Below are 9882 nucleotides of genomic sequence, written 5' to 3'. Positions count from 1 at the left end.
CCATATTGGTACATTATCGTACTCTGGCAGCACCCATATATCACAAAAGTCGTCGTATGGAATGTAAAGTCTTCATATAAACCCATTTAAATTGCATAAGAGAGAGAGAGAGAGAGAGAGAGAGAGAGAGAGAGAGAGAGAGAGAGAGAGAGAGAGAGAGAGAGAGAGAGAGTTTCCTTTTATAATAAACTTTTCCCGGACGATATCCACATAAGGGAAAATGATAAATCTGACAAAAATGTTTGGAAAACAGCAGTGGCGTAGCTAAGAAGGACGGGGGGGGGGGGGGGGGCTTTTTAAAACGCCCCTACCCCCGAGGGCCTCCAAGAGAAAGATGCTTCTAAAGCAAGATTAAAAAATAAAAGTATTTTAGTATGCATTTAAAATTACCCACAACTCCCCCAGTGATTTCCATGGTAAGGGGGTGGGGGCACCCAGTCCCCCCCCCCCCCAAACCTAGCTTACGACCCTAACAGAGGAGATTTTGAGAGGCCAACTCGAAAATCCTTTCGAAAAGGGGAGAGGACATTTTTTATTTCCATTTCAATCCAGTGAAAAATTACTATTTTATGGAAAGAGTAAGATAATCCTGGAACGTATTTTGCTGGATTTTCCATGAACTGCGGAGGTGTGGAAAAGGGGAAACCAGGATATATATATTAAAAAATGGTGTGTTTGGCCCAGAACAGGATAAAAAAATATTTTTGAGATTCAAATATCCATGGAGGTATTTCATGTATATATTACACAGATACCTCAACCCTTAGAATATTTTATTCTCAACACATTTTCTTTTCTCGTTTTGATGAGCATATTAAGAATCATTACAAAAACTCAAGGGTTATGTAGTATTTATTTATTGAGATAAATATATACAAAGGCTAACATACATACTCATATACACGTATGCATACATTGTAAATATATTGACACACGCATATATATGTATGTATATATATACATATATATATATATATATATATATATATATATATATATATATATATATATATATATATATTATATACATATACATACATACATATATATATACATATATATTATATATATATATATATATATATATATATATATATATATATATATATATATATTAGCCGTTACTAGTCCACTGTACAACAGTCCTCAGACAAGTCCCTCCACTTGCGTCTGTTTATAGTCTTCCTCTGCCACTCCACGCACGCAAACTTTCTTAGTTCATCAATCCATACGTGTGTTTGTTTGCGTGTAGGCCTAGACATGGTGTATATGAGCGTGCGTGTATTTACAAAACAGATCAAGCTATACTCAATTTTTTTTAACGAGGTGCATTTGCACTGACTCGCAGCGGTGCACCTTTTAGCTCGGAAATGTTTCCTGCTATCTGATTGGTTAGAATGATCTCGTGTAACCAATCAGCGATCAGGAAAACTTTTCCGGGCTAAAAGGGCACCCCTGCGAGTCGGTGCAAATCTGCCTCACTAAATAGAATTGACTTCAGTTGACACAAACGTTCCGTCGTGAGAACATTATCTCTTACTAAGTTCTCCAAAATACCCAAATAAATAAACACTAAAACTATCCTTGATAACATCCGCTATCAACTTTCTCCTTCTACTAAACCTTTCACAATCTTCCAGCAGTCTTTGCAGCTTCTTTTCACTGTTACCAACTAGGGCTATCATCCGCAAAAATCGTCTACTATATTTTATCACGATTCTATTCTCTATCCGTGTGTGTATGTGTGTATAGAGGAGAGATAATGGGAGGAATACATAGGAAGGATAAATAGAAAGCCTATTATTATTATTATTATTATTATTATTATTATTATTATTATTGTTGTTGTTGTTAATTATAATAATAATAATAATAACAATAATAATATTATTATTATTATTATTATTATTATTATTATTATTATTATTATTACTAGCTAAGCTACAATCCTAGTTGGAAAAGCAAAACGCTATAAGCCCAAGGGCTCCTACAGGGAAAAATAGCCCAGTGAAGAAATGAAATAAGGAAATAAATAAACGATATAAGAAGTAATGAGCAATTAAAATAAAATATTTCAAAAACATTAAAAACATTAAAACAGATATTTCATATAGAAACTATAAAAAAAGACCTATGTCAGCCTGTTCAACATAGAACTATAAATCTGATATAAACAAAAATTAGTGTACAACCAACAATCAAATATATTAATTTCCTGATGAATATTCAAGATATCACCACAAATTACAATATCCCATTGTTAAGCCGAATCCAATCTTCTCTGATTTACCTAAATCATCACTACAATCAACCATAGAAATCTCTGATTTACCTAAATCATCACTACAATCCACCATGGACTTCTCTGATTTACCTAAATCATCACTACAATCCACCATGGACTTCTCTGATTTACCTAAATCATCACCACAATCCACCATGGAATTCTCTGATTTACCTAAATCATCACCACAATCCACCATGGACTTCTCTGATTTACCTAAATGATCACCACAATCCACCATGGAATTCTCTGATTTACCTAAATCATCACCACAATCCACCATGGAATTCTCTGATTTACCTAAATCATCACCACAATCCACCATGGACTTCTCTGATTTACCTAAATGATCACCACAATCCACCATGGAATTCTCTGATTTACCTAAATCATCACCACAATCCACCATGGAATTCTCTGATTTACCTAAATCATCACCACAATCCACCATAGAAGTCTCTGATTTACCTAAATCATCACTACAATCCACCATAGAAGTCTCTGATTTACCTATATCATCACTACAATCCACCATAGAAGTCTCTGATTTACCTATATCATCACTACAATCCACCATAGAAGTCTCTGATTTACCTATATCATCACTACAATCCACCATAGAAGTCTCTGATTTACCTATATCATCACTACAATCCACCATAGAAGTCTCTGATTTACCTAAATCATCACTACAATCCACCATAGAAGTCTCTGATTTACCTAAATCATCACTACAATCCACCATAGAATTCTCTGATTTACCTAAATCATCACTACAATCAACCATAGAAATCTCTGATTTACCTAAATTTACCTAAATCATCACTACAATCAACCATAGAATTCTCTGATTTACCTAAATCATCACTACAATCCACCATAGACTTCTCTGATTTACCTAAATCATCACTACAATCCACCATAGAATTCTCTGATTTACCTAAATCATCACTACAATCCACCATAGACTTCTCTGATTTACCTAAATCATCACCACAATCCACCATAGAATTCTCTGATTTACCTAAATCATCACCACAATCCACCATAGAATTCTCTGATTTACCTAAATCATCACCACAATCCACCATAGAAATCTCTGATTTACCTAAATCATCACCACAATCCACCATAGAAATCTCTGATTTACCTAAATCATCACTACAATCCACCATAGAAATCTCTGATTTACCTAAATCATCACAACAATCCACCATAGAATTCTCTGATTTACCTAAATCATCACTACAATCCACCATAGAAATCTCTGATTTACCTAAATCATCACTACAATCCACCATAGAAGTCCACTACAATCCACCATAGAAGTCTCTGATTTACCTAAATCATCACTACAATCCACCATAGAAGTCTCTGATTTACCTAAATCATCACTACAATCCACCATAGAAGTCTCTGATTTACCTAAATCATCACTACAATCCACCATAGAAATCTCTGATTTACCTAAATCATCACTACAATCCACCATAGAAATCTCTGATTTACCTAAATTTACCTAAATCATCACCACAATCAACCATAGAATTCTCTGATTTACATAAATCATCACTACAATCCACCATAGAATTCTCTGATTTACCTAAATCATCACCACAATCCACCATAGAAGTCTCTGATTTACCTAAATCATCACTACAATCCACCATAGAAATCTCTGATTTACCTAAATCATCACTACAATCCACCATAGAAATCTCTGATTTACCTAAATTTACCTAAATCATCACTACAATCAACCATAGAATTCTCTGATTTACATAAATCATCACTACAATCCACCATAGAATTCTCTGATTTACCTAAATCATCACCACAATCCACCATAGAAGTCTCTGATTTACCTAAATCATCACTACAATCCACCATAGAAATCTCTGATTTACCTAAATCATCACTACAATCCACCATAGAAATCTCTGATTTACCTAAATTTACCTAAATCATCACTACAATCAACCATAGAATTCTCTGATTTACATAAATCATCACTACAATCCACCATAGAATTCTCTGATTTACCTAAATCATCACCACAATCCACCATAGAAGTCTCTGATTTACCTAAATCATCACTACAATCCACCATAGAAATCTCTGATTTACCTAAATCATCACTACAATCCACCATAGAAATCTCTGATTTACCTAAATTTACCTAAATCATCACCACAATCAACCATAGAATTCTCTGATTTACATAAATCATCACTACAATCCACCATAGAATTCTCTGATTTACCTAAATCATCACCACAATCCACCATAGAAGTCTCTGATTTACCTAAATCATCACCACAATCCACCATAGAATTCTCTGATTTACCTAAATCATCACTACAATCCACCATAGAAATCTCTGATTTACCTAAATCATCACCACAATCCACCATAGAAGTCTCTGATTTACCTAAATCATCACTACAATCCACCATAGACTTCTCTGATTTACCTAAATCATCACTACAATCCACCATAGACTTCTCTGATTTACCTAAATCATCACCACAATCCACCATAGACTTCTCTGATTTACCTAAATCATCACTACAATCCACCATAGACTTCTCTGATTTACCTAAATCATCACCACAATCCACCATAGACTTCTCTGATTTACCTAAATCATCACTACAATCCACCATAGACTTCTCTGATTTACCTAAATCATCACCACAATCCACCATAGACTTCTCTGATTTACCTAAATCATCACAACAATCCACCATAGAATTCTCTGATTTACCTAAATCATCCCCACAATCCACCATAGACTTCTCTGATTTACCTAAATCTTCACTACAATCCACCATAGAAATCTCTGATTTACCTAAATCATCCCCACAATCCACCATAGACTTCTCTGATTTACCTAAATCTTCACTACAATCCACCATAGAAATCTCTGATTTACCTAAATCATCACTACAATCCACCATAGAAATCTCTGATTTACCTAAATCATCACTACAATCCACCATAGACTTCTCTGACTTACCTAAATCATCACTACAATCCACCATAGACTTCTCTGATTTACCTAAATCATCACTACAATCAACCATAGAATTCTCTGATTTACCTAAATCATCACTACAATCCACCATAGAAATCTCTGATTTACCTAAATCATCACCACAATCCACCATAGACTTCTCTGATTTACCTAAATCATCACCACAATCCACCATAGACTTCTCTGATTTACCTAAATCATCACCACAATCCACCATAGACTTCTCTGATTTACCTAAATCATCACCACAATCCACCATAGACTTCTCTGATTTACCTAAATCATCACTACAATCCACCATAGAAATCTATGATTTACCTAAATCATCACCACAATCCACCATAGACTTCTCTGATTTACCTAAATCATCACTACAATCCACCATAGAATTCTCTGATTTACCTAAATCATCACTACAATCAACCATAGAATTCTCTGACTTACCTAAATCATCACTACAATCAACCATAGAATTCTCTGACTTACCTAAATCATCACTACAATCAACCATAGAATTCTCTGATTTACCTAAATCATCACTACAATCAACCATAGAATTCTCTGATTTACCTAAATCATCACTACAATCCACCATAGAAATCTCTGATTTACCTAAATCATCACCACAATCCACCATAGAAATCTCTGATTTACCTAAATCATCACTACAATCAACCATAGAATTCTCTGATTTACCTAAATCATCACTACAATCAACCATAGAATTCTCTGATTTACCTAAATCATCACTACAATCAACCATAGAATTCTCTGATTTACCTAAATCATCACTACAATCAACCATAGAATTCTCTGATTTACCTAAATCATCACTACAATCAACCATAGAATTCTCTGATTTACCTAAATCATCACCACAATCAACCATAGAATTCTCTGATTTACCTAAATCATCACTACAATCAACCATAGAATTCTCTGATTTACCTAAATCATCACCACAATCAACCATAGAATTCTCTGATTTACCTAAATCATCACCACAATCAACCATAGAATTCTCTGATTTACCTAAATCATCACTACAATCAACCATAGAATTCTCTGATTTACCTAAATCATCACCACAATCCACCATAGAAGTCTCTGATTTACCTAAATCATCACCACAATCAACCATAGAATTCTCTGATTTACCTAAATCATCACTACAATCAACCATAGAATTCTCTGATTTACCTAAATCATCACCACAATCAATCATAGAATTCTCTGATTTACCTAAATCATCACTACAATCAACCATAGAATTCTCTGATTTACCTAAATCATCACTACAATCAACCATAGAATTCTCTGATTTACCTAAATCATCACTACAATCAACCATAGAATTCTCTGATTTACCTAAATCATCACTACAATCAACCATAGAATTCTCTGATTTACCTAAATCATCACTACAATCAACCATAGAATTCTCTGATTTACCTAAATCATCACTACAATCAACCATAGAATTCTCTGATTTACCTAAATCATCACTGCAATCAACCATAGAATTCTCTGATTTACCTAAATCATCACTACAATCAACCATAGAATTCTCTGATTTACCTAAATCATCACTGCAATCAACCATAGAAAATATTCACAAATTGGTATTTGCACTTCAAAGTAAAATTACTCAACTTTCGAACTGAGAATCTTCAGCAAAAACGTTTGATACCAAAAGAAAACTTCAAATTTCTTCCTTGATATTTCTAGAGTTGTTGATTTGCATAAAGGTTGAATAGACTTACGTTCTTTATAGTCAGGTAATTGATAAAAAGGGCTAAAGGAAAATTCAACATTGTCCGGGAAGTCAATTTTCATGGCGACAATTCTCCATAGTGTTTGTTCGAGAATGTCTGGAAATATTTTTTTATAGGAAACGACAACGAAAGAGAAACAAGTAAGGAAATATATAATGACAAATAATACAAGGAGAAACATCAGAATTGAAAGATGAGATGGAAATGGAAAGAAAAATAGCTAATCAACTTATTAACAAATAGTCATCTTATCATTGGCTATGGAAAACATCCTTTGACTTAATAAGATTCTATTCCGGAAAAAAGTATCAAGAAATATTTAGTTCGTTCTCTCTCTCTCTCTCTCTCTCTCTCTCTCTCTCTCTCTCTCTCTCTCTCTCTCTCTCTCTCTCTCTCTCTCTCTCACAGAATGGTAAAGATGGTGGTAGTTAATATATTATCAACATGAATCCATCCCTTCGAATAAGTCATGTATGATAAAGAAGATATTTCAATCTATAGTTATAAATACTACAACTGTATATCATCTGTCACATTCAACTGATAAAAAACTAAGGTATAAGGAATTTCTTATAGATGGACAGTATCACAAACAGATCATAGATAATGGTTTTTCAATTAGTTGAGAGAGAGAGAGAGAGAGAGAGAGAGAGAGAGAGAGAGAGAGAGAGAGAGAGAGAGAGAGAGAGAGAGTTTTCTTTTATAATAAACTTTACCCGGACGATATCCACATAAGGAAAATTGTAAATCTGATAAAAATGTTTAGAAAACAGCAGTGGCGTAGCTAAAGAGAACAGGGGGGGAGGCTCTTGGAGAAGGGTGCCTCTAAACTTCTAAAGCAAGATTAAAAAATAAAATTATTTAAGTATGCATTATAATTACCCACAACTCCCCAAGTGATTTCCATGGTAAGGGGGGGGGGGCACCAAGATCCCCCCCCCCCCCCCCAACCTCTAGCTTACGACCCTAACAGAGGAGATTTTGAGAGGCCAACTCGAAAATCCTTTCGAAAAGGGGAGAGGACATTTTTTATTTCCATTTCAGTCCAGTGAAAAATTACTATTTTATGGAAAGAGTAAGATAATCCTGGAACGTATTTTGCTGGATTTTCCATGAACTGCGGAGGTGTGGAAAAGGGGAAACCAGGATATATATATTAAAAAATGGTGCGTGTTTGGGAACAGGATAACAAAAAATATTTTTGAGATTCAAAAATCCATGGAGGTATTTCATGTATATATTACTCAGATGCCTCAACCCTTAGAATATTTTATTCCCAACACCTTTTCTTTTTCTCGTTTTTATGAGCATATTAAGAATCATTACAAAAACTCAAGGGTTATGTCGGTATTTATTTATTGAGATAAATAATTACAAAGGTAAACATACGTATATACATACACGTGTACATGTAATATTATATATAAAATCAGGCGTTACTAGTACACTACAGAACAGCGGCCTCAGAAAAGATCTTCCAATTGCGTCTGTTTGTTTATGGTCTTTCTATACCAGTCCACACCAGTAAACATTCCTAGTTCATCAATCCATATTGTGTGTGTGTGTGTGTGTGTGTGTGTGCCAAAACACATTCCCAATATATCGGAATAAAAGAAAAGTAAGTTACAATCAAGCTCATCCATTATATGTGAATCAGGGATGAAACTCCTGTGCGGTGAACGTCCACAACATCGATACCTTCAACCACCCACAAAGACTCCCATCAGCAGTGTGTCTACTCCCTTACATATAGCGTCACTCGTCTTAATCATCTAAATCAATGAGCTGCCTGAAAACAAAATCTCTTTAAGGTCAGCATATCTAGAAAGTGCTTTCTTGACCTTATTCTAACTCTTCCTTTGAGATATCCACTTTGCAAGTGACTGGACCGCCTCTATTATTATTATTACTCGCTAAACTACAACCCTATAGTCCATTTCTTTGAGCGAGGCAGATTTGCACCGACTCGCAGCGGTGCCCTTTTAGCTCGGAAAAGTTTCCTGATCGCTGATTGGTTGGACGTGATAATTCTAATCAATCAGATTGCAGGAAACTTTTCCGAGCTAAAAGGGCACGGCTGCGAGTCAGTGCAAATGCGCCTCATTAAAATTAAATTGAGTATAGTGCTATCATCAGTAAAAATCATCCAGTATATTCAATTGCGATTCTACTCTCTACTATCCGTGTTTATGCGTGTATAGAGGAGAGATAATGGGAGAAATAGATACGAAGGATAAATAGAAAGCCTATTATTATTATGATGATGATGATGATGATGATGATGATGATGATGTTGTAAATAATAATAATAATAATAATAATAATAATATTATTATTATTATTATTATTATGTTGTTGTTGTTGTTGCTGTTAGTTATAATCATGATGATGATGATGATGATGATAATAATAATAATAAAAATATAATAATAATAATAATATTACTATTATCCTATAATCCTAGTTGAAAAAGCAAGATGCTATAAGCCCAAGGGCTCCAACAGGGAAAAATAGCCCAGAGAGGAAAAGAAATAAGAAAATAAATAAACGATATAAGAAGTAATGAGCAATTAAAATAAAATATTTCAAAAACATTAACAACATTAAAACACATATTTCATATGTAAACTATAAAAAGAATTAAGTCAGCCTGTTCAACATAGAACTATAAATCTGATATAATAAAAACTAGTGTATAACCAACAATCAAATACATTCATTTCCTGATGAATATTCAAGATATCACCACAAATTACAATCTCCCATTGTTAAGCCGAATCCAATCT

The 9882-nt window shown here is 34.0% G+C and overlaps 4 protein-coding genes across 4 annotated transcripts; all 4 read right to left on the bottom strand.

Annotated features, from left to right (window-relative positions):
• Positions 1 to 2234: 2234 nt before the first annotated feature.
• LOC137631675 (golgin subfamily A member 6-like protein 7) lies at positions 2235 to 3029 on the bottom strand. Its single transcript, XM_068363550.1, has one exon. The coding sequence runs from the start codon at positions 3027 to 3029 to the stop codon at positions 2235 to 2237; it is 795 nt and encodes a 264-aa protein (XP_068219651.1).
• A 55-nt stretch (positions 3030 to 3084) lies between these two features.
• Positions 3085 to 4436, bottom strand: LOC137631674 (golgin subfamily A member 6-like protein 7). Its single transcript, XM_068363549.1, has 3 exons — positions 4234 to 4436; positions 3794 to 3982; positions 3085 to 3571 (listed from the first exon to the last, which is right to left on the bottom strand). The coding sequence occupies exons 1-3, from the start codon at positions 4434 to 4436 to the stop codon at positions 3085 to 3087; spliced, it is 879 nt and encodes a 292-aa protein (XP_068219650.1).
• Positions 4437 to 4449: 13 nt separating this feature from the next.
• On the bottom strand, positions 4450 to 5622 carry LOC137631673 (golgin subfamily A member 6-like protein 7). Its single transcript, XM_068363547.1, has one exon. The coding sequence runs from the start codon at positions 5620 to 5622 to the stop codon at positions 4450 to 4452; it is 1173 nt and encodes a 390-aa protein (XP_068219648.1).
• Positions 5623 to 5628: 6 nt separating this feature from the next.
• LOC137631672 (golgin subfamily A member 6-like protein 7) lies at positions 5629 to 6588 on the bottom strand. The gene is made up of 3 exons (XM_068363546.1): positions 6144 to 6588; positions 5850 to 6017; positions 5629 to 5723 (listed from the first exon to the last, which is right to left on the bottom strand). The coding sequence occupies exons 1-3, from the start codon at positions 6586 to 6588 to the stop codon at positions 5629 to 5631; spliced, it is 708 nt and encodes a 235-aa protein (XP_068219647.1).
• Positions 6589 to 9882: the final 3294 nt, after the last annotated feature.

Source organism: Palaemon carinicauda, chromosome 40, assembly GCF_036898095.1.
Source record: "Palaemon carinicauda isolate YSFRI2023 chromosome 40, ASM3689809v2, whole genome shotgun sequence".
Taxonomy (NCBI): domain Eukaryota; kingdom Metazoa; phylum Arthropoda; class Malacostraca; order Decapoda; family Palaemonidae; genus Palaemon; species Palaemon carinicauda.
The sequence above is the reverse complement of the archived record's forward strand: the minus strand, read 5'-3'. Positions and strand labels throughout refer to the sequence as shown.